Consider the following 25,328-nt stretch of genomic DNA (forward strand, 5'->3'; position numbering starts at 1 on the left):
GGCACTCAGCTCCCTCTCAGTTACAATCCAATCAAATCCCAAGAGGCTGTGTACTGCAGATGTAAAGGGGGCAATTTTCCACTTGAGCCAGAAATCTAAATAAAATTTGTACGTTTCCCCGGAACTCTTTGCTTGCTCTTCCGCTGTTTCCTTCCTCCCAACATTCGGGCGGCTTGATTTTATTGAATTCGGGCAAAATTTGCTTAGAGGGGCTCTTGAGAGGAAGAGTGAAGATCTTCCAGATTAGATTAAAATGGCCAGCACCTAACACACACACACACCACACACAAAAATACCCAGTGAAGAATTAATGTGGGGGATGATTTGCCGGACCATAGGACGCACCTTGTTTTAGAGGGGGAGAACAAGGGAAAAAAATTCTCCCCCTCTCTGCTCAGCGCCCCTTCAGCGAAGCGACAGGAGAAATGGAGCCCCTTCCATTTCTCCTCCTGCTTGGCTGAAGGGGCACTGCGCAGCTCTCCCTCTCTGCTGAAGCCAGGAGAGTCTTGCTCTCCCGGCTTCAGCAAAAGGAACCCGAAGCCTGTGGAGCGCAGTGGAAACTTGCGCTGCGCTCCGAAGGCTTCAGGCGGCTATCCCTGAAGCCTCCAGAGCGAGAGGGCTCGGTGCGCACCGACTCCTCTCGCTCTCCAGGCTTCAGCGAAAGCAACGCGAAGCCTCCAGAGCGCGGAGGGAGCGCTCCCTCTGCGCTTCGGAGGCTTTGCGTTGCTATCGCTGAAGCCAAGGAGCCTGCATCCGCTCCATAGGACGCACACACATTTCCCCTTAATTTTTGGAGGGGGGAAAGTGCGTCCTATAGAGCAAAAAATACGGTGTATATATACCTCATCTCCCTAGAGCAGCTGAGACCAGCCAAGTTGGGGGGGATCCCCTGTAAGCTCTCATCCAGAAACTTTGTCCAAATGTGCTTTGTCTCACCCAGAGTTAAAACATTCTCTAGGCCAGGAGTAGCCAATGAGTTGCCCCACAGATGTTGCAAACTACAACTTCCACCAGCCCCAGCCAGCATGGCCTATGATCAGGGATGGGTCCCAAATAGCTGAAGGCACCTCGCTGACTCCATAGGACCTTCTACCAAGTTACAATCCCTTGGCCCAACTCAGTTCATGGGGCTGTTGTTAATATAAAAGAGGGAAGCAGGGGAGTACCATGTGTGCTGACTTTTTCTCCTTGGGGGAAAGTGCAATGAACTAATGAAAAGGAAGATTGTAAGCTACTCTTGTATATTTGGAATAAAAAAATTCCTTCCAGTAGCACCTTAAAGACCAACTAAGTTAGTTCTTGGTGTGAGCTTTCGTGTGCATGCACACTTCTTCAGATACACTGAAACAGAAGTTGCCAGCTCCTTCTATATAGTGAGAAGGTGGGGAGGGGTATTACTCAGAAGGGTGGTGGGAATGGGAGATTGGCAGATAGCTGAGATGAGCCTGTTGACGACTCTTAACGACTGCAATAGGTCTTACAGGAAAAGGCAAGGGGTGAGAAGGTTAAAAATGGCTTAGTCATGTATAATGAGATAAGAATCCAATGTCTTTGTTCAGACCAGGTCTCTCCATGGTTTTGAGTTTGGTAATGAGTTGCAATTCAGCAGCTTCTCTTTCCAGTCTATTTCTGAAATTCCTTTGTAGTAAAACAGCTACTTTGAGATCTTGTATAGAATGTCCTGGGAGATTAAAGTGTTCTCCTACTGGTTTCTCTGGCAACTTCTGTTTCAGTGTATCTGAAGAAGTGTGCATGCACACGAAAGCTCATACCAAGAACTAACTTAGTTGGTCTTTAAGGTGCTACTGGAAGGAATTTTTTTTTATTTTGACTATGGCAGACCAACACGGCTACCTATCTGTAACTTGTATATTGGGGGGGGGGGCAAACCCATAGAAATGGTGGGATTTTGATTATTTGGGGTGTGAAGGGAGAGATACAGGGTGCAGAGGAATTCCTAGGCTAGCCTATGCAAAAGGACTTAGCCAAGCTAGGGCCGTTAAGAAACAATACAGGGCCATTGAGGGCCATTGGTAATACGTGAGAACTGTCCTTCCCCCTTGCCCTGAGGTGTGAAGGTTGGAAGGTGCTAGGGTAACTGAGTGTGAGGTAACAGGAAAAGGGAGTCTTGAGCAGGGGTGCCAATTTGAATGAAATATTGTGGGGGCGCCCTGCATAATTGATCACATGATGCTCTGCACACACATACTTTGAATGGGAATGCCCATCAAATATTTTATTGTGGGGGCGGAAACCTCCACAGCCCCTAGGAGTTGGCTCCTATGGTCTGAAGCAAGGGTTGCTGGAAAGAGAGAGAGAGAGAGACTGGGATCCATCTTGGGCAGGCTGGCTGCAATGCTGTGGGGGAAAAGCCCCTCTTGAAAGCACCATGCTGTAAGTTCTGGGCTCCTTCCATGCAGACCGAGGGTGTAAATACGTGAATAAACCACATTTCTTAAAACTACAACAGGCTCCGCAGTGTCTCAATACAGTGGTACCTTGGGTTAAGTACTTAATTCGTTCAGGAGGTCTGTTCTTAACCTGAAACTCTTCTTAACATGAAGCACCACTTTAGCTAATGGGGCCTCCTGCTGCCGCCATGCCGCCGGAGCAGAATTTCTGTTCTCATCTTGAAGCAAAGTTCTTAACCCGAGGTACTATTTCTGGTTAGCGGACTCTGTAAACTGAAGCGTAGGTAACCTGAAGCGTATGTAACCCGAGGTACCACTGTACTAGGAATACCTGGACACCCAGAGAGTGGGAGCGGCACACAACTTTTGTAACACTGCACTGTGTGTGCATCCATTTGGTGGATAAAGAGCAGCATCTATTTATAATATGAGCGCTAGAACAATTTGCCCGTGCATGCTGCAAAGCATTACCATCTTGCAGTGAAATGCTTCGAGATCCCATCAGCGTTCTCTCGTTCAAATTGCCGTCCTGATCTCATTCAATAAACCAAGCTGTCCTGTGATTAGCAAAGGACATTAAGGAACTATATTCATTTTGAAACTTGTACCCAAGCCCTTGAAATTAGAATCCAAGCAGTAAACCATCATTCTTTATCCCGGGGCTTCTGAGTTTTAAATGGGAATTCCTCTAAAGCTGTAAACCTTCTCACCTGTAATAATCTAATTGGCACCGTATATTGAATTCCTTGATTAGCATGTGAACGGGTAGCATTTTAGTTTGTGACCAGCCTAATGCATCCATCTCTTTACTCCCATTAGGTAAATAATTACTGTTTAGAAGAAGTAACACATGAAGAAGCAGTAGCAATATTGAAGAATACATCCGACGTAGTTTATTTAAAAGTTGGGAAGCCCACCACCATTTACATGACTGATCCCTATGGCCCACCAGACATTACCCATTGTAAGTAATTGCCTGTCTCTCATTCTTAATGTCATAGAACCATGGAATTGTAGAGTTGGGAGGGATCTCGAGAGTCGTCTAGTCCAACCCCCTGCAATGCAGGAATCTCAGCTAAAGCATCCATGACAGATGGCCACCCAACCTCTGCTTAAAAAGCTCCAAGGAAGGAGAGTCCACCACCTCCAGATGGAGTCAATTCCACTGCTGTACAGCTCTTACTGTCGGGAAAGTTCTTCCTGATGTTGAGTCAGAATCTCCTTTCTTGTAATTGGAATCCATTGGTTCAGGTCCTACCCTGTTTTTGACTTCAACTCCCATTATCCCTAGCTAGCAAGACCAGTGGTGAGGGATGATGGGAACTGTAGTCCAAAAACAGCTGGAGACCCAAGTTTGGGAAGCACTGCTGTCAACACTGCTGTACTCTGCTGTGTTTTCAAGTGACTTCATTTGAAAAACTAGAAATTCAATCCCAGGCGAATAGGGAAACATCCTGAGCTCAGGAGGCGAAGATGTGGGAGGACCATTCATCTTGATGGACAAAAACAATTTGAAAGCACTGGATTTGAACTCTCACGTGTAGCTCAAACCTGGTTAGCATTTGGTTTCAACACTCGCAGAAGTGTGACCTCTTTTGCGGTAACAAGCAATGGGTTGCTCTTGCCACCCTGTTCCCAACCCTTGGCCGCAATAGTTTTGTCTAATTTGAACCTGTCTGCTTTTTGAGATCACCTACTGAGACTGGCTCCAGATGCCCCTATCTCAGGGTGCTAGAGGGGTAGAAGGAAGCAGGAAAACCTTCAGGGGGTCATTTTGTATGGACAAAGGATTGTCCAAAATGGTAGCCAACTGTTGAATTGTTTTAATATTTGTCAATTTCTCCGAAGGGTTGGCTGCCTGTTTAACACAAGGTCGGAACAGAAATGTTGAGCTGCATCCCAGGAAAGTCAGCTGCACTTAGCTCCCCCTGAAATCAGTTGGGCTTGAGTTAAGTCATGGTGAACATGCCACGTTGATTCCAAAGTGACTTAAATGGGATCCATCCCCATTTGAATAAAATGAGCTCTTCCGCAATGAGCTGTGCAGTGTTCAAATCCCACTACAGTGGTACCTCGGGTTAAGAACTTAATTCGTTCTGGAGGTCTGTTCTTAACCTGAAACTGTTCTTAACCTGAAGCACCACTTTAGCTAATGGGGCCTCCTGCTGCCGCCGTGCCGCTGGAGCATGATTTCTGTTCTCATCCTGAAGCAAAGTTCTTGACCCGAGGTACTATTTCTGGGTTAGTGGAGTCTGTAACCTGCAGCGTATGTAACCTGAAGCGTATGTAACTCGAGGTATCACTGTAATCACAACTCATTTGTTTGTTTTTAACCTGCAGCTTATTCCCCGCCAATGGAAAACCATATACTGTCTTCAGGCAACAACGGCACTTTAGAATACAAGGCATCTTTGGCTCCCATCTCACCGGGAAGATATTCGCCTATCCCAAAGCACATGCTTGTCGAGGATGACTATACCAGGTCAGATATCCGCCTTTACTGAGTGCCTCTGAATGATTACTTGGTTCAGGAAGCACAATTTTAATGCCATTATTAGAATGTTGGCAGTGCATGAACAGTGGAGCAGTCTCATTACATAGGGACTCTCAAAATCATCAGGAAGCAGGAGGTGCATCACCTTCTCTTGCGCGTAATTAATGGTTAGCCTAATGGGCCACTCTGTGTATTATGACAAGGGTAGACAACAGGTGCAACGTCAGTGGCTTGTAATGACCCTGACCCACCACTGCTTCCCACTGGCTACCAAAGCCTCAATATTTTCCTGCCCTGTTCTCTGCCTCAAAGGCCAGCCCCAGTTTCTCTTCCTCCTTCTCCCAGCCCAGCTCCTTGCAGAATATCATGGATTTTCCTGCTATTCTGCTAGGCACTGCATTCTGCACGACACTTTCTCATTTATTTGGATGCTTTTATATGCCTTCCTTTGCATATAAAAAGGCAACTTGACAGCGCAGCCGAATAAGAATAAAAGAATGCTTCAGCTATCTAATATAACACAGCCCTTGGAAAAGATAACACAATGATTCTTAATTGGCTAAAGAAGCAATTTACTAGCAGCAGCAGCAGCTAATCCATTGATCTAATCGGGTTCCTCCTCCTTCAAATGCCCTCTGAAAAAAGTACATTTTAACCAGCCAACTAAAACGATACAGGAAAGATAGTAGAGAGGGAGATCTGCATGCAAGGAGTGACGACTGAAAAGGCCATTTCCCAGAGCTCCACGCTGCGTACTTCATCCTGCGTAGGGTCTCACCTGCTGATCTTAAAACATTGTTGTGGAAGAAGTTGTCCTTGCAAATATGTAGCTTGAAGACAACAGGTCAGCTACTGTTCCCAAATTTGCCCCCTACCACTCCTGATATGCCTCCGAGTTAGCACCACATCCTTGGGACTTCTGCTCACTTTCGTATCGGTCCCTCAACCCGAGGCTCACATGTTGGGCAGCACTCACCTCCAAGTTGCTGCTTCTGTGAGATCTCTTGCCCATTGCAATTTTGCATTTCTGAAATATGCACACCAAGTCTGGGGCAGAATGGAGGGGGCTCTTCCTCCCCTTTGCTTCTGTATCGACAGCAAAAGTGCTTCCCTCTTCAGACTGCTTTCTCAATTTTTATAACCCGCTGTGGGAGCAACCGCACAGAGATCTATTATGCAGAGATAATGCAGATTTGATTCCGCATCTGTCTCTAGTGATCTGCTCAGTCAGTTCACTCAGGCCCAGCTTCAAAGTATAAGCAACCTCAATCAGCTCTGAGTTTCTTCTGCCGTTCACATGCATGTGGTCACCCTGATTGTTTTGACCGCTGAAGAGCAATAGTCTATAAACCACCCAAAAAATGCACATCTCCTACATATGCACATGACACGTATACACTTCCCCCCTGCACTAGTTTTCGGCATTTAAGAATGACAGGAACATGACATAGATGCCTTATGACAAACCCCACAAGAATATTTGCCTCTGGCAGCTCTCGGCTGAGTGCATGGGACCTTGACACCCTACCTTCTCCCCAAGAACCTTGAGAAAGGTTTTGTTCAGTTGCTATGAATTCTTTGTTTAGAGAGCCCAAGCCATTTTTTAAAATAAAATAATAATAATAACAACCTCCCCCCGTGAATACACATCTGGGTGCTCTCTTGTTATTAGCTCTCTTGTTATTAGCCATTCCCTCAAACGAAAGCCTTAGGTTTTGCATGCTAATATTGAACCCACATTGGAAAGGCTTGTGGGAAAGTTAAAAAAACCAATGATAATTTCATATCATTATTCTCCGATGCGAAAGCAAAGGAGCCATTTAATCACCCTGAGTGTACAGTCGCCAGGGAGCTGCATCCATCCCATCATGGCACTTTGATGACTCTGCCCACGTGGTTTAGGTGTTCGGAAGCAGGCGCTTCACATTCTGGATGGAGCAAGGTGTTTGGCTGCAAATGCGGGTCTGGGATTGGCTTCTGACATTGCCAGAGAATTTGAGCGAGGAGGAAATGGCTGCTACCAGTAGCGACCTGTGGGATGCCATGAAGTCATGGAGCTATCTTCCCAACACCAACCTCATTGCAATTTACCTGGGTGGTGCGCTGAAGTCAGGACCTCCCACACCCCACTGTGAAACTAATCTGGCCAGCACTGGGTACCATAAGGTTACCAGATGTCCCTGTTTCCCGGGGACAGCCCCCAGATTTACAAATCAGTCCCCTGACACAATCCATCTATTTAGTAGGAAGTTGACAAGTGTCCCTGGATTCATTGAAAAAAATCTGATAACCTTAGGGTACCATACCCTATAATAGCCAATACAATCCATTCCTCCCTTGAACAATTAAACTTCCGGGGTATACAAAGCTGGTGGACCTAAGCTTTCCCAGAAAGAGCATTTTTGTTTTGCATCAGGAGAAAGCTCAGCCAGAGCGCTGCAGTCCTGTTAGTTGCCTAGGAACATTGCCACTGCTACCAGACCTGTGCTGCAGCCCAGGAATCCTAGACCTGTTCTGCGTTTTAAAAGTGCCATGAGTGAAGCAGCATCAATTGGAGAGCATTGCACGAGACAAAGCTCCGTCTTCTAGCTCCCTTTACGATATCGGCCCTAGTGACTTCTCTCTCTTTTTGCAGATATGACTTCCCTTGGTAGGTGTTTCCCACTGGAACAGGGACCACTGCCAGCCAGTAGGGGGATTCTCATGAGTGCAAGAGATACGATCAATCCCTGAGACAGACAGACAAACAAAATCCTTTTATTCCTTTTTGTTCACTTCTGCCTGCTGGAAAGGGAGAAGATCTTATGCCTTCTTTTAGAGTAACTTTCAGTGCTCTAAACACAAGATTTGCGGGCACCGGCTTGTGAACCTGCTTAAATGTAGTGCTACTTATTTTGGTGTGAATATTTTCATGTTGCTCAGTTTGCGCAATAAGAAACAAAAGGCGGCGTGTGCCAGTGGTTGGATTGGGAGCTAGAAAGTCAGCCTCCAGCTCCCTTCTCTCCTACTGACTTTGTGTGCGTGCGTGTGTGTGCGTGTACATCATCTTTGCTTTTTTGCAGCTTTCTTGATGCTATACGAAACCGCTACTGAAAGTTTGCCTGCTTGTGTAATGAATTTTTGCAATCTGTAGATGAGAAATACTAAATAATGTGAAGCTTTGGCAATATATTGTCATGTGTTTGGAAAGGAGCAGAATGTTTTTCTGAATGCATTTGGGGGAAATGCTATTGTTAGATGGACTTAAGGCCCATTCAAAGCAATGAGAAAAAAGATAGTCATGACTCAGTTTACACCCCGTTGGTTTTAATGAGATGCAAGTGCAACTAACCTAACCTGGACCCAACCCTTTTTTAAAAGCAGAAACAAAAAGCAACAGCCCTAAATTAGATTAAATTTCAATGAAGCTCGAGTGGACCGTCCACAAATTATGTAACAAAGTTTACCCACCAATGCCTGCTGTTATTATGCAGTTATATTTCATAATAATGTTTTTAATGTGCTTCAGGGGAAGAAAGCACCTATGCTCTTGCCATGTGATCTTTCAGCAATTAAACTTACTTGATCAGTTCAAAGATCCATCTAGCCCAGCATTTTTTTGCGTCCAGTAGAGGCCAGCCTGAAGGTACACATTTCTGCTTTCTGTCCTCAGTTTAGGGACTGGGGTGAATTTGATTCCGTTTGCATTTATGTGCTTTCCAAAATGACACATGAACCAAAGCAAAGCCGTCTTTCAAAGTTTGCACCTCTCTGAATGTTGCAGTGCAAATTCTCCAGACAAGTAATGCATATATTCGGACAAAACTGTTCCTTAAAATGCATGTGTTAGTGCAAATAACACTCAAAACTGACATGCATAAGAGAGAGAAATCGCACTAAATTCCTAAGGAATTTTAATAAGAGCCAACTGAAATGTGGAGAATTTGGGGAAAAAAGAAGGTGTCACAAATTAATGCAGAAATGGAATGGCATTCAAGTTGTGAGTGAACACATGAGCAATTCACAAGATAGGCAGTTCCATCCATTCCTACCTTCAATTACAAGATAAGGAGAGCACAAGATGCAAAAGATCCCTGGTTCCATCCCTGGCATCCTCACCTGGTGGCAGGTGACAAGAAAAAGCCTGATACCCTGGAAAGCCTTTGTCATCTGAACAACCTTGTAGCAATGCACATCCTATTGGCATTATGCTCTATATAACCACCGAGTATGCTATGACGACTGAGGTCTGAAAGAAGAAATACATATCTGTATCCCATTCTCCTGCCCAGTTTCTCAATGAGGTTGTTGAGTCGGAGAGGCAGTGCCCTGATTTGATCTCTGTGAATCCCAGGGAGCATAGGAGCCAACACTTAGGGAGTGAGGTTCCTTTGCCACCCCCCAAGAAAATACTTGAGGGGCCCACCCCCTAAGCTGACGGACATTGCCATTCAAATGCTGTGCATCTTGTGATTGATTCAAATGCTGTGCATCTTGTGATTGCCTGCTCCCACCCCAATATATTATTCAAGTAAGCACCCCTTTGTTGGAGCATGTAGGGCAGCCCCCAGGCATGTGGTTGATTTTGTGTGTGTGTGTGTTTAAATTTACTGGTTTATATGAGTGGAAATCCTCCATGACGGATGGAACCCTGATTGGGTCAGAATCCCTGCCTGCATACAATAAGCAAGGAAATCCCTTTCCTATATGTCCAAATAGAATAGAATAGAATTTATTATTTATACCCCGCCCATCTGGCTGGGTTTCCCCAGCCGCTCTGGGTGGCTTCCAACAGAGTATTAAAATACAGTGGTCTGTTAAACATTAAAAGCTTCCCTAAAGAGGGCTGCCTTCAGATGTCTTCTAAAAGACTGGTAGTTGTTCTTCTCTTTGACATCTGGTGGGAGGGCGTTCCACAGGGCGGGTGCCACTACCGAGAAGGCCCTCTGCCTGGTGGATATGCAGGTGGTGGATAAACCTTTGTGTGATGTGCATTTGTTGTGGAAGATGTGGTTCTTTCCGTACTTGGGAAGATTTGTGTGAGTCTCACTATATTGCCAGTCAGAGTAGACCAGAGTAGCATCAGGGGGCCCTGTGGCCCTTAAAACCCTCTCCAGAACACACCCTGAGTTACCCTTTCCTTGGGTGATTCCCACCCCCCAAGCAGGAATATGTCCTTGGACTTCAGTAATACGTCTCACTTGCCTGATGGAGGATGCAGAGGGGGGTGTACAGAAAGTAGCTTACTGTACAATGGGAGGGAATGTATTAATTGATCCACTAGCTTTTGCCTCTGGCCACACCAGCCACTAGAAGTTTCCCTAGAGGAGAACATGGTCCTCAGGTGGGAAAAGGTTTCCTACTCCTAGACTATACAATACTGAGCTGGATGGATGCATTGTCTGATTTCATACCAGGCACGTTTCTATGATCTACCCATCTGCATCTTGCCACTCTCACAGTATCTCTATATTGTGGGATACATAATCTTTGGACAGCCCATGGCTTAGCCGATGCCAAATCATCTCCACAATCAGTTTCAACCTCCCCCGTCCCCACCCCAGCCACATTCGCTGCAGTTATTCTCTTGTGTAGCCCTGTGTATTTTTAAGCAAACAAACATGATCATTACTGCAAGTCCTCAATGCCGCTTCGCATGGTAACCATGACAACCTTGAGGTATGGAATGTGTGTTCCATGCGCTGTCCAAGCATGGAGGTGCTGCTGGCCAAATTCTGCTTTGCTTGTTTCGATAATGAAACTAGAGAGGGAGAGAGAACGATATTCTGCAGTTTGATAGAGCTAAGTGCATGTTTGCAGTTTAGCCTAATGCATCGCTCACAAGAGAGAGAATTGACCAAGGTTGTACTTTCCCCCCCTTTTTCTTCTTATCACTAATTCACTGCTACAGTATTTTTTTACTATGCTTCCTGAATGGTTCGAAAGTTAACCAGAAACCTCTGTTCTTTTGCTTCTCCAGGCAATTCCATTGTTGTTAATATTTACAATTCACTGTCGAGCGGTTTTTGCTTGCATGTTGTAATGTGTTGTTTAAGTAGCAACTGTTGCTGAGTTTTGCTGTGAACTCTCTTAAAAAATAATTGCTTTTCTTTTCTTTTCCTGTAAATACAAGTGAAATGTTTATCCAGGCTAATGAGCACATGAGGGACCCAGAAATAAAAGTCAGCTAGAGCTACATGTTAAAACAAATATAAGGAAGGATATTTAGAGGGTTAGTGGTTGGTAAAATTCCCAGGGCTTTTTTTAAAAAAAATCAGATATACCTAGCAGTGACATACCTGCACTTCTTTAGGGTCTGCTAATCATTTTCAACCCCCGAAAGCCATTATTTTAGGAGTATGCAGCTTCGTGAGCTCTCTGTCAGATACAGTGGTACCTCGGGTTAAGAACTTAATTCATTCTGGAAGTCCATTCTTAACCTGAAACTGTTCTTAACTAGAGGAGTACTTTCACTAATGGGGCCTCCTGCTGTTGCCGCGCGTTTTCTGTTCTCATCCTGAAGCAAAGTTCTTAATCCAAGGTACTATTTCTGGGTTAGCGGAGTCTGTAACCTGAAGCGTCTGTAACCTGAAGCGTCTATAACCCGAGGTATACACAGCTGTTGAAATCTTTCTTTCCCATCCAAACTAAACCCCTCGGGCGATATTACCCTGCTAGAATTATGGGAAAACAATGAGCATAGGCTTTGATCACTGGCCTACGCTTCCATAGATGCAGAATCCCACCCAGATTGCACAGCTAGCTCCTCTCACACAGCACAACAACCTTGTTCTGTAGAGAGGGCGCAGCTCTGGGGACAAATTGGCTACAGACAATTTGAGCCACCACGTCACGAGCCTCAGGGGCTGATGGGAGTTGTAGTCCAGCAACATCTACAGGGAACCAGGCTGGCCTAGACCACCAGATTTCTGCAAGGATGTTGTCGTTGTTTTCAGCCCCAGAAAGAAATTACTACTCAAGCCCTGGGCTGGTACACATTGGAAGATGCTTCAGTCGAGAGAGCCTGTTGAAGAGACCTTTTTTCTCTTTAGTAATCAAGCTCAGGGTGGCATGGCTTGTTCTCTCCCCCATCACCCCAATTTTATTTTCACAAAAACCCTTTGAGTAAGGTTAGCTGAGGGGGGGGGAGTGTGTGGTATGGGATAGCTTTATGCTGGAGACAGATCCTCAACCTGGATCTGCAATTGCCTCTTCATGATCCACTCTCGTCTTGAAGCAACAGCAGTTGGGGTTCCAGAGATAGGTTCCCTACCATTAAGACCTTAATTTTAACAACTCGGTGTATTTATTTATTTTTTTGCTACATATGACCCTGCTTTCTACAGTGTAAACCTGTGGCTGCTGCTTATTCTGCAACTGTCAGGTGTTTGGTGTTTGAATAATGCTTTTCAGTCGAAGTTGCACTGTTATGACAGCATGGTTTGGTGTTGGAAAATATCGTGTGATCCCGTTCAATGCACATGTCCTCTTGGAACTGTTTCCCCGCCCCATACTGTGATTATATTATTGCCATAGTGTGCTTTTTTTTCTTTTTTTAAAAAAATCCAAACTTGAAGATGCCAGGAGATACACATTTACCTGCTATCCAATTCACCAGCCATCAATATATCCCTATTTTTTTTCCGTCATGGAAACCAAAGTAGTCTAAATGTGGTTTCCAAGCAGTTACACCTCCAGACCCAGCCCTGCTCAGCTTCAGCAAGGCAGTGGATTCGTGTGCCTTCAACTTCCCCCAGCACCTGTCTGAGAATCAGACCTGTGTCCTTGGCCTTATTAGCACGACATACTAATCAGGTGCTCATTAACATGGAAGGAAGGATGCAATCTGGCCCTAAGTCAGCAGAGGGGAGGAGAACAATTATTTCCACTGAGGAAACAGGAAGCGACCGTTTATTCTATATTTATACTACAAAAGACATTTTCAGCATTTCTGTTTAGGAAAGAAAAGGCGTCTAGCAAATATTGCAGAATTCAGATGTTTGCCCTTCTTTGAGATTGAAAGAAAGGGAGACCCTGTCCCCCAGGGGAGACGAGGAATCCGGGCAATGCATTCTTAATGCCACCTGATCAGTTCCCCCCCAGCGGCGTAGCATGGGTTGTCAGCACCCGGGGCAAGGCAAGTAATTTGCGCCCCCTAACCCCTAACCTGCCGCCGCTGCCAGCTTCTTCTTGCTGCTGCCTGGGCTGGGCTGGTGTGGTTCTCTCCCGCGCTCAGCGCTGCGCTGGGCGGCCGCTGCACTGTCCCTCCCCCAGATAGTCCCTCTCTCTCTCTCCGCACCGCACGCCTGGCACCCACCCCCTCCACAGTGGGCGGCGACCCGGCGGCTCGGATCGGATTCGCACAGCCAGCGCTGCAGTGAGAGAGAGTGAATGAGCCAGGTAGGGGCAGAGAGCTGCGAGTGCGAGCGCCCCCCCCCCCGATGTTGTGCCCGGTGCGGCCGGCCCCCCCTGCACCCCCCACGCTACGCCACTGCCCCCCCCCCAACTATCATGTTGGCTGGTTTCCGATGCTCCTTGTCCAACAAGCTGTGGTTTGTCAGAGAAAGAACAAGCTATCCCTCCTCCCCTTCTTCCCTCATGTAGCTGGGTGTCACCACCCCCTCCACTTGTGCTCTCTCAAGATCTGCATATTCAAATTGCATCAGAAGGGGCTTCTGCTCAGATACCAATGTAGGCACATAGGCCCCTGCCTCATTCCATGTGATCCTACATAAATATTCAACAATTAAACTTACTTGATCAGATCAAATAGCCATCTAGCCCAACATTGTTTTGTGTCCAGTAGAGGCCAGCCTGAAGGTACATGTACCTGCTTTCTGTCCTCAGTTTAGGGACAGGTGAGAATTCAGTTTGCATTTATGTACATTCCAAAATGACACACGAACCGAGGCAAAACATTTGCACCTCTTTGAACGTTGCAATGCAAATTCTCCAGACAAGTACAGTCATACCTCAGGTTACAGCCGCTTCAGGTTGTGTTTTTTCGGGTTGTGGACCGCCGAAACCCGGAAGGGGTTACTTCCGGGTTTCGGCAGTTGCGCATACGCAGAAGCGCTAAACTGTGCTTTGCGCATGCGCAGAAACGCCGAATTGCAACCCGTGCGTGTGCACACGCGCAGGCGCAGGTTGCGAACGCTACGGGTTGTGAATGTGCACCCTGCACGGATCACGTTCGCAACCCGAGCATCCACTGTAATGTGTACCAAAATGCACATATTGGGACAAACTGTTCCTAAAAATGCATGTGCTGTTTAAAATAACACACACAAACTGATGTGCATAAGAGTGGGAAATCACACTAAATTCCTAACAAATTTTCACAAGAGCCAACTGAAATATGGAGAATTGGGGGGAAAGAATGTGTCACAAATTAATGCAGAAATGGAATGCCTTGTGAGGTGAGACTCTGGCCCAGTCAGCATCCCTCGTGATGTAGAGGAACTCTACACAGGTAAATCAGCTGGTGGCTAAAGCTCCTCCTGATGTAGCCTGGACAGCCAGAATGGCAATGGAAGTGGTACTAGGCAAAACCAGGATCCCCTCCATGCTTTTGGTCAATGTGCAGAAAGGGCCAGTGAACCCCGCTGGGGTCTCATCCATACCATACAATTAAAGCACGTGGCTTCCTTCTGAAGAAACCTGGGAACTGTAGTTTGTTTAGGGTGCTGGGAATTGTAGCCCTGACTGGGGCCCAGTCCCGTTTCCAGGATTCTTGAGGGGAACTACATGTGCTTTAAATGTGGATGTGGCTGTAGTTCTCATGGGCATTCCAGAATGGACTGCCAGGCTCACGTGGACACAGAACTTTTAATGCTTTAAACAGCAAGAGAATAACCTTCAGGTCGCTTCCTAAACTTCAAGTGGGGGAGAGAATTGTTGTGCGCAGATCCTGCTTTAGCGCTGCTTATGGCCACCTGCTGGGCCATCGCGAGGACAGGATGATGGGCTACAAGGGCCATTGGCCTCTTTGGTTCACATGCACCCTCTGCAATGGTTGAAAAAGCTCAGCCCAAAATGCTTGGCCTAGCTCTAACTTCAACCACAAGCTGGATGTCATGGGGGAACTGTGGTTCAGCAGAAATGGGAGACTGAACTGCAATTGGACACGCTGTGCAGGGGAAGGTGTGCTTTCAAACTTGCAGCTTATTCCGCTCCAATAAACCATAGTTTGTTGCACTTGGCATGTTGCCTATCTGAACCTTGTCTATATAACGTTGCTGTCACACCATTGCACCAATTTTCAAGCTGAGCTTTCAGGGTTTAGGCCTGGGGTCCCTTGGAATTGCAGAAGGGGAGCATGTCCCGAAACACATCATGCTTGCCACTAATGACCTTTCTGTGCAAAACTGCAGGGAAGTGTTGTGTATGCACTGGGGACCGCATTCAATTAAAAGTGGCCTCGCCAACTTCCTGCATGAACCAAGTGTGCAGCCTTAAATATGCCCTCAGAATCTTCAGCAATTAACATAGGATAATTGGTGGATGTGCACAAATTTCTCAGCAGGCGTGGAACACCATAGAGTATGAAAGCCTGATTTGGCAAATTAAAAACTCACTATTTAGTGCAGGCATAGGCAAACTCAGCCCTCCTGATGTTTTGGGACTACAACTCCCATCATCCCTAGCTAACAGGACCAGTGGTCAAGGATGATGGGAATTGTAGTCTCAAAACTCTGAGCCAAGTTTGTCTATGCCTGATTTAGAGGCTTAGCTCTAGCTAGATACTGAATTCTAAAAAACAAACCCCAGAGCAGTGGATTTCACCATGCAATGCATGCTTGATTACTTGATTATGCAATGGTGTGTGTGTGTGCGCGCGCGCGCGCGTGCGTGCGTGTGTAGCAATGTTATGGCAACATAAAGAACAAATGAAAATGGAAGAGTAGAAAATGGGCTGTTAAAGAGAAACTCCCCGCAGTTTCCTACTTATCAATAGCAGCCAATTTCTTATTCGCTTGCGTAAGTTGCATGAGCTGATGGAGCGCTGCATCTCGCAGAAAATAACCCTGTTGCTTGCCGCAAACATTGGGATCCTTCATCATGCAAATTCATTTGGAGTGATTGCTGATTATTTGAAACTAATCAAGCAGCAGTGTTCTGGCAACACTGGAGGGGTTTTGATTCGGCGGAGGGGGGGAGGAATAAAATGGGGGGATGGAGAGTCGAAAGACAAATGTAGATTTTAGCCATGAAGAATGAGAATGTCAATGCTCTCACAGGGATCTTTAATGAGCAGAGGCTTCCTCATTCAGTTTCTCTGTGGTGAAGCCACAAGGAGGTGACGTTTACTTACTGTGTTCTTTTTGTGAAAAAAGAAAAAGCTCAGTTGATTTCCTAAAAAAGCTCAACTTTTTGAGATATACCAATCCTGTCTTAGGGAATGTGTGCATATTGACTGGGCTTTGTGTATCCTCTGGCCATTATGCATAATCCCCAAATGCTTTGGGGAATGTGCATATCTTCTCTGTGAGCAGATGGCTGCCCAGTATGTGGAACACCCTCCACAGACATGTTTTCTTAACACATTGGCTGCTGTTTTAAGAGCAGAAAAAGAGGTTGTGCAAAAGGCCCTTCTGGTTCAACAGGCAGCTCAGCAGCCAGCCAGATGACTCCACGAAGCCCACTTCTTTTACAGAACGTAGGGACAATCACACTGTCCTGCAACTTGCATTCAGAGGCTTAGCGCAATCAATCCTTGAGGTTGAACCATTATGACATCCAGTGGTGGAGGAACAGCTGCCTTGTTCTCTTGAGCTTTTGGTTGCATTTAATTGCATTTGAGCTCCTTCCATTTCCCCAGTTGTTTAAATTGGAACCTGTAGTGTGACTTCCTTGGTCTGATGTCCGCCATGACATGGGATATAGGAACATAGGCATCTGCTTTATAACTGAGCCCGGACCATTAGTCCCTCAAGCGTAGCAAACATAGGACAGCAGCTCTAGTCCTACATTTCTAGTCCTTCCTGGGATTGAACCTGGAAGTTTCAGCATGCAAAAATGTTAAGCTATGACCATTCCTCAGATAGTAAATGAATGAATGGCTATCAGCCATGGTGGCAATGTTCTCCACCCATTATTGCAGGCAGCAAATCCAAAATTACAGGCAGCAAAGTCCAAAATTCTCCAGGGTGCTATTTTTCTCAGATCTCACCATGGGAAATTCTCTTTCCAAAATCTAAAATAAAATAACCTCTTTAAAATTCCTAAGCAAAAAATGATTAAAAGTCGCTTCACGTCCTTGAAAGAGAAGAGGGCTTCACAGTCCAAAGTGAGAAAAAGATGAAGGGAGTGAAGAAAAACTGAATGAAATACAATGGAGGAATTTCAGTGAGGCAAGACAGAAAGAGAGAAAAGCAAAGAGATCCATTTAAAGGAGGCTTTATGAAAAATAATAGAATTGAAGAGTTGTAAGGAATCCCAAGGATAATCTAGTAGTCCAAACCCCCTGAAGTGCAGGAATTGCAGCTAAAGAATCCTTAGCAGATTGCTTTGAACCTGAAATTTGGAGTCGCACAGTTGTGTCAAGAGAGCTTCATGCTATGTTGCGATAGGTCAAGATTTCTCAAACAGTGGTCCATGGACTACCAGTGGCGCGAAAGCTTCATTCGGGTGGACCATGGCCTATCTACAGATTTGTAGTTGAAGACAGGAGATAGCGCATCCATCATATTAAACATCCCTATTCGTTTTCATTGTATTTTCATTGCTTCGTTTGTATTGCAATTCAAGTTGGAGTATTAAGAAATGAATGGAGCAATGCAGATGCAATTAAAATGAAGGATACAGCACCTAGCACAGTGTGTTACAGTTGCTGCAACAGGCAGAGCAGCTTAAAGTGGCACTCCACATTAGAGACTTGTATAATGAGAAGTGGGTTTCTCAACCAGAATGTATGTAAAACTGTTAAGAAGAGCAAAATTACCTTCTGTGCAAATGATGAAAAAGACAGTAATCTGAAAGGGTGGTACACATACTGTGATAAGTGTGTAGTCCTTTAAAAACAGGGCAGGGCAACCTGTGGCACTTTCAATGTTGTTGGACTCTAACTCCCATGAGCCCTAGCGAGAGCATGACCAGGGCGGAGAGGTGATGGGAATTGTAGTCTGGAAGTATCTGGAGGGCCAGAGGTTCTCCAGCCCTGCTTTAAAGGGGGCAGGGGATAGAAATCTACTTATATAGGTTTCCGTTCCATACCTTGACTGTCCCCCCCCCCACCATTTCTTTTCTTATCCTTCTGCTTGTACTGTTTCACTTTTCCTATGTAAGGATAAAAGCTCTCCAGCATTTGAGTGTGTTGATGTCAGACTCCATCATGGCTGTTGTTGAACTTACTGAAATAAATTGAATCCTCATGTATGCTTTACAGTCCGGAGATGTGGCTGGTAGAATCATAATTCACCAAAGCATTTTAACCAGGGTTATCAAATATCTGTAAAACGTGTGGCAACCCGACGTTAATTTGCTATGTGTATTGAAGGATTGCCCAGAAACCTGGCTTTTCCCCCCCATGATGTATAAAATGATGTGAACCTTTTGTCCCAAGGTGTGTTTGAGAATGTAAAATTAAATGTTAGCAATTAAAAAGTCAACTGTGTAGAAGCTGAAAAACAAATGACGTCCCCAGATGCTTGAAGGCGCCGTGAAAAGGGGGAGGCTGTTACCCATTTGTTATGTAATCTATTTCGATTCACAGAGTGTAACAAATGCTTTGTATTTGCTTTAATCACAATAAAAGACATAAACTGAGCAGCTGTTCGGTCTTTGAAAGTGCTTTGGTTGTGGATAAAGTAACGTGGATCAATCTTGAAAAGAGTGCTTATCCATTTTGTTTTATTTTAACATTTCCCCAAATGCTTTTTGATTTGGTTCCCTGCACATGTTTAAATTCATTTCCAAGAATTAGTTCTTCTTCCCAGTGTAAGACTTCATCGCTCATTTCCAAGCTGCCACTTTTGTTTCCTTTACATAAACGTCCGTAGATTGAATCGCATGGCATTCTTCCTTCCAAAATACCGTATTTTTTGCTCTATGACTCACTTTTTCCCTCCTAAAAAGTAAGGGGAAATGTGTGTGCGTCTTAATGGAGCGAATGCAGGCTGCGCAGCTATCCCAGAAGCCAGAACAGCAAGAGGGATTGCTGCTTTCACTGCGCAGAGATCCCTCTTGCTGTTCTGGCTTCTGAGATTCAGAATATTTTTTTTCTTGTTTTCCTGCTCCAAAAACTAGGTGCGTCTTGTGGTCTGGTGCATCTTATAGAGCGAAAAATACGGTACTGAAGCTCTCCTTTACCTTTCTAATCCCCCACATGGTGGGAAGTTCAGGAGGGCAAGTTGGTTGCTGGGCATGCTAGCTCACTTCCCTCTCACCCCATTGCCATCTCCATGGAGCGGGGAGCCTGCTCTACACATTGGGGTCACCAATGAAGGTCCATGGGGACAAGCAACAGGGAGTTGACCTCTCATGACCAATGGAGGCTGATCAGTGAGGGTCAATGGGGCACTGCGCCACCAGCCTGGCATGGTCTGCCTTCCTCTGCCTCCTCACTTACAGCCAGTCAGGGTTGTCACTGGTTCTGGCTCCACCAACTGTTGGCAACCCCACCTTCCTTCTGCCCTCTCGGCTCTAAGCGGCACCAGCCACCACTGACCATGACGTTGGGTATTAGAAGAGAGGACTGATACTTCTGGTGCCACCAGAGGGTGAGAGAACTGGAGCCAAGGCATAGGATTGCCTGAGGCTGATTCTTGTTATCCTTTGAGGGTTGGATGAAACATAGCACAATGGGACTATTCCCGTTCTCACCTTTCCCCATGCATGTCCTGCAGCCTTCCCCAAATCTGCTCCAGGAGGTTGAGTTGGGCACCCAGAACCCAGAACTGCTGGAGGCTCTCCTGCTAAAGAAAGAAAAAGGAAACCTGCGGTGATTCCTGTTTGCTGGATCACAGTTCTCTAGGCATCGGTTGGGCTCTCAAGGGTCGCTTTGGATTTGCCATCCTTCTCATGGCTGATAACATTTTGAAACGGTATTGAGGTTCAAGCTTCCATGAAACCACACCACCCAAACAGACAGTCCTCCCTAAGATGTGCGAGGGGGACTGCAGCTTGTGATGAAGGAGGGGTACCACATGCTTTGAGTATGACTTCAGATGTTCCAGAGCAGAGTCCTGAACATGAACATGGGTTTTGGGGTCTCAAATAAAGCTTTCCCCCTTGCAGACCTCAAAGCTGTGGGGGGAGAGCAATAGTGTTACAAGAGAATATGTATCTCATCTTCTCACTGTTTGGCTGAGGACTCTTACATTTCCAGGGCTATCCTTGCCTTCGATGGTAGATTATCAGTCTCCTGGTGCATTGGAAACTATCCCATATCCCAGTCTTTCCTCATCTTCACCTGACATACTCCCGTTTTTATTTCCTTTACCTAGGCCTACAGCCTAAAGCCTTTATCTTTCCCCTGCATAACCACATCTGAAATATTTCCTTCCCTCAATTGTAACATTCAGGACTCTAATCCGTCATGGGCACTGACCATGGGTTGCAGTCAGCTAAGTCCTGTTCAGAGCAGACCCATTGAAATTAATGAACCTAAGTCATGCCCATTAACTTCAGTGGGTCTACTCTGAGTAGGACTAGCATTGAATGCCACCTTATGATCTCTGTCTTTCCCATTGCCTCTGGTTTCCTTCCCTCTGATGAAATACTTTGTCCAGTGATTTGGATATGTGAGACTCACATACACTGGCTCACCTCTTAATCTGAACACTGTCTTTTTATTTTATTTACACATTGATAAGCCATGTAATAAATATATATAGAGAGAATACAATGTATGAGAATAGAAACAGCAAAACTACCCATAAAAGCATTGATAAATATGGATTGGTTTAAAAGGAAAATTTGTATTACAAGGGTCTACCAAAAAACATCAGAAAGGAGAGAGGGATGGTTCCTGCCAAACCTCTACTGGCAAGGAGTTCCACAGGGCACACAGAAGACTGGGTCCCCTAGTGATGGCCAACCAAGCCTCAGGGGATTAGGGAACCATCAGAAGCTCCCCATCAGAAGTGTGATCTTAATGATATCCAAGAACCACACACACCAACACTAGGGATGATGGAGAAATTCATTTGCTTCATATATTAATGCGAACCTACCTAGTATTCACGTCTGGAACGAATATGCCAACATAACTGCCCTTCAAAATTCACACTTCCCTGAAGTCAGAGGAAAGTGCATGTGAGTGAAAATAATGTAGAAAAAGCAATTATGCTGGGGAAACAGCTTGCAAAAAAAAAGTTTTTATTAGGCAAGATTGTGCAAAAACTTGGGAAAATCCATTTTTTTTAAAGTGTGCATTTTTGTGCAGATTTTTGTTTTTGTTTTAAGAATGAAAACTGATGCAGGAAAACTGCATTTAAGATTGGAACAACGGGAAACTGAAATTGACAAGATTTGTACATTCCCTGACTCATACACAGACAGATATGCCTACGGCTACCGTAACTAGAATCTGCCCCAGTACTGAGAATGTGATATTTCTGCTTCACATGCTGTCAATAGCCCTTTGTAGTCCTATCAAGAATGAAGCCATAATTGGAAACTAGGGAGTATCCAGTGGAACTTTTAAACGGGCTCTTTATAAGCTGAATTTTACCCCTCATCACAAGCTACCTTTGAAGCTCCTCTCAGTTTCAGAAATAGTTTCTGTGTGTAATCTGGCGGGGAGCGAGGAAGCCCTATGCATAGTTTGCATATATGGTACTGCACTTGAGGTTCTATAGTTCCCAGCCAAGGAACTGACTTGCAAGAAATGCAAAAGAAGCTCTGTCTAACATGTGTTAACAGGCCTGAATTTTGGACAGATCCAGATAACTTTTTTTTTCCCCATTCAAAATCGGTTGACCTTTTCTGTGGTTTTGGATCTGCGAAACTGGCTTTGTGAGTGTTTCAAAAGAAAATCTGGATTCAGTAGGCTTTCCTATAAAATGTTGGTGACCCTGTTGCAGGCTGAATCTGGTATTTATTTATTTATTAAGCATTTGCAGGAACTGATCAGCACTATTGAAAACATCTACTGGAGTTGATTTTGCTATGTCAAAAACAGTTGCCAACATTTCTCCTTACTTTAATGAGGCCATTCAGAACAAATGGCCTTTCACTTCTCTGCCATAACACCATGTTCCAAATCTTCATTTGGAGATTTAAATTTCCTTGGAACATGATTGGTTTGCTTTAAGCATTATATTATGCAGATAGGCATGTATGTGCATATGTTACAGCGAATTTTCTAAATTTGGGAAATACCATTATTCAAGTATGGAACTCAGAATCAGTATGATTGGAAATTACAGAATGTTGGAAATTGGCATCACAGTATTAGTTCCATTTGGGTTTTTAAAAAAACGTTTATACCTCCTCTTTCTACATATTGTAAAAGAGGGTCATATATAACTTAAAACATGTAATATTAACAGAATTAATTGTGGGGCAGTGAAGAGATACATTGCAAAATTCTCGGCCCTACAACTAACTTTTTGTGACAGACTCTTTGAACTAAGGATATATATTTTTTTAATGTGGTCAGTATTCTGTTCTGGCAAAATCCCTTCAAATCAATACTACATGGTTCCCTTTCAAACAAAAATGCTGGGGTGTAATTGATGGTGGCTGGCTCACCACAAAAATTGGTTTAAAGAGAGTGAAAAACTACATTGTGAGCTAAATTGCAATTACACCAGTGGAATGCACTTTTAAATGATTGGCACAGAACACTGATTTAGGAAGTAAAATCAATCACAAGTTTCAGGGTTATTCTATCTATTATAGTGCAAAATTCTTGCCCTCTGGTAGACATGATATGTTCTGTGTGAATGCTACAAGGGCTTGAAAAATGCAAGGTGTAACTTGGACTGGATCAGAGCAAAAGTCCATTTAGCCTTGTATTTCCCAGCCAAAGAAGACCAATAGAGAAAGCCAGACCTATTGCTCACTATGCCGTATTATTGAAAGCACACCAAACCCTGGAGAGAGAGAACATGGTTTCCTTCTGTGTAAAAGTCATCAAGACTCATTGTAATCTCTGTTTTCATGATATTTAAGGGCTTTAAAACAATTGGCTTTTATACCGCTATGAATGTCATAACTATTTGCAATGTTTCCAAAAGAACTCAAAATTATTTTCAGGGTTCGTTTTCTTTTACGATGTCATAGAGGGTGAGATTTTGTGTGTGTCTCTTTTTTCAAAGTGTTGTTCTACAGCTCTGTTCTTCCACCATTAGGCGGCCTGCGTCACTTGAGTTTTCAGTGCATTTTGTTAGCCAACAGAGTATAGAGTAAAGGCTTGCCCCAGAAGACTGAAGGTCTGGATGCGGGGGGCTGAATCCTGCAGACACTCGTGAGTTTCTTTGAAGCTTCTGTAGATGTGCTTTCACAAAGATTTCCCCGGATTGACAAAACTGTTTCTTAGAAGTAAGAAGCAAAGCGCTTGAACCCGGCTGTGCCAGTTGCCTGCAGGATGAAACCTCTACGGGGAATCATGAAAGGTCCATTGTTTGAGACTTTAGGATGCTGGATCTGGCTTTGCCATGCAGTGCCTGAACGGAAAGAGAAGTCCAGCATGCTTATTTTGGTTCATAACGGACGGTAGTCTTTGCACCCTTTGCATATTGTGTATTTTAACATTGAAGATGATCAGCTTCTGTTCAAATGCTTGGCTGAATTACAATGACTCTCAGACTAACTATGCATACTGTGTAGAGTGTATTCCCTGATTTATACAGTGTAACTATGACAAGATGTCACCTTTTTGTTCGCTGTTGCCGTTTGGTAGGTCTCCTTGTCTAGAACCGTGGTTTCCAGACCTGTGGGTCTTCGCCAACTAACACAGCAACACAATTAGAGCATATCTCATGGGCAAGAAGAGCATAGGAATCATAGGATGGTAGAGTTGGAAGGGATCATGAGAATCATCTAGTCCACCTCCCTTGCAATGCGGGAATCTTTCACCCAACGTGGGGCTTGAACCTTCAACCCTGAGATTAAGAGTCTCGTGCTCTACCAACTGAGCTATCCCTCATGCCCCAGGAAGCTGAGTTGGGCCCTCACCCATCTAGCCCACAGCGCTCCAAAGTCTCCCATCACCTCCCACCTGATCCTTTTAACTGAAGTTGGCAGGAGCTGGATCTAGGAACATAGGGAGGAGGACCCATTGGTCCATCTACCTCAGTATTGTCAGTGCTGACTGGCAGCTCCTCTGGGAGTCTCTCTCCCAGCCATACCTGGAAATGCTGGCAATCAAACCTCATGCACACAGAGCCAATGCTCTACCACTGAGCCCGATATGCATAGCCTGTGCCCCACTGGGAATCCAGGACCAAAGAAACAACTTAGTCTACTGCTCAGATCCTCTGCTATTGCTAAATTATACCGTCGCTCCATTGCCCACAGAGAATGGGTAGGAGACTGGACTGCTTATATCTATTTGAATCTTCAGCAACTTTAAGTAAGGGGTGGTCCTTACCCTACATTGCTCCTTCCCTTTTCCAGGCATTCCAGCAGCATAAAGCTGATCTCCCAATTGCTTCCAAGGCTACAGCTTCGGAGCCACTGTTGTAGAAACCGGAGCCATGTATGTTGTTTCTCCACAATTCATCAGTGCATCACACATAAATGTTTGCTAGAAGGGGCTTCCAAACGCCTTTCAACTTTACGGCTATTACACGTTGTCCTCCCTTGTAGTGTGAATGTGCCTTCCTAACTTTAATGCTAGGATGTCCTAGATCTTTAGTATAAGTGTACAGGTCGAGTTAAAGTTCTTTCAGGGCGGGTTCTGTTGGCTTCCAGAAGGTAAGGAGCGACGCTTTAAACCAGTTTGTAGACTGAGAGTTGAATGTTATGGTACAGCTTTGACACCGGTTTGTTACGGCACACTTTTGTCACCGGTATGTTACGGCACAGCGTTGTCACCGGTTTCCTTCCCCCTAGCTGTCTTGTGTACAGTGCTGTGCCTATCACGTTCTTACTCTTTGTGACTAGCGTATTGTAACTTAACAGAAGTTTCTTTTTCCTTCCTTGGTGCGTGTATATAACCCTTCTCTTGTCGATACTTCTCTGCATGCTTTGGGGTGCAAATTAGCTGTGTGGCCGGCTGTTTTGCGCATGTCGGGGTGCCTGTCTAACCTCTTACTCTTCTCTTCTGTTATCACCAGGCCTCCTGAACCCGTTTACAGCACTGTGAACAAATTCTGTGATAAGCCACCTTCTCCTAGGCACTATTCCCCTGTCGAGTGTGACAAAAGCTTCCTCCTTTCAGCTCCCTATCCCCACTACCACCTAGGCCTGCTCCCTGACTCTGAGATCATCAGGTACTGCATGTGCTTCTTCCTCACTTCCTCATACGAGAATGCATGGGCGCGGCTCAAGTG

The 25,328-nt window shown here is 45.1% G+C and overlaps 1 protein-coding gene across 1 annotated transcript in view; it reads left to right on the forward strand.

Moving 5' to 3' along the window:
- Nucleotides 1–25,328, forward strand: part of DLG2 (discs large MAGUK scaffold protein 2) — a 907,935-nt gene that overhangs the window by 686,448 nt on the left and 196,159 nt on the right. The window contains exons 14-16 of the mRNA XM_081196960.1: nt 3,231–3,375; nt 4,752–4,893; nt 25,113–25,268. Of these exons, the coding sequence (XP_081053086.1) occupies nt 3,231–3,375; nt 4,752–4,893; nt 25,113–25,268 (443 nt within the window). The remainder of the gene's footprint in view (nt 1–3,230; nt 3,376–4,751; nt 4,894–25,112; nt 25,269–25,328) is intronic.

Source organism: Podarcis bocagei (genome assembly GCF_964188305.1).
Source record: "Podarcis bocagei genome assembly, chromosome: 6".
Taxonomy (NCBI): domain Eukaryota; kingdom Metazoa; phylum Chordata; class Lepidosauria; order Squamata; family Lacertidae; genus Podarcis; species Podarcis bocagei.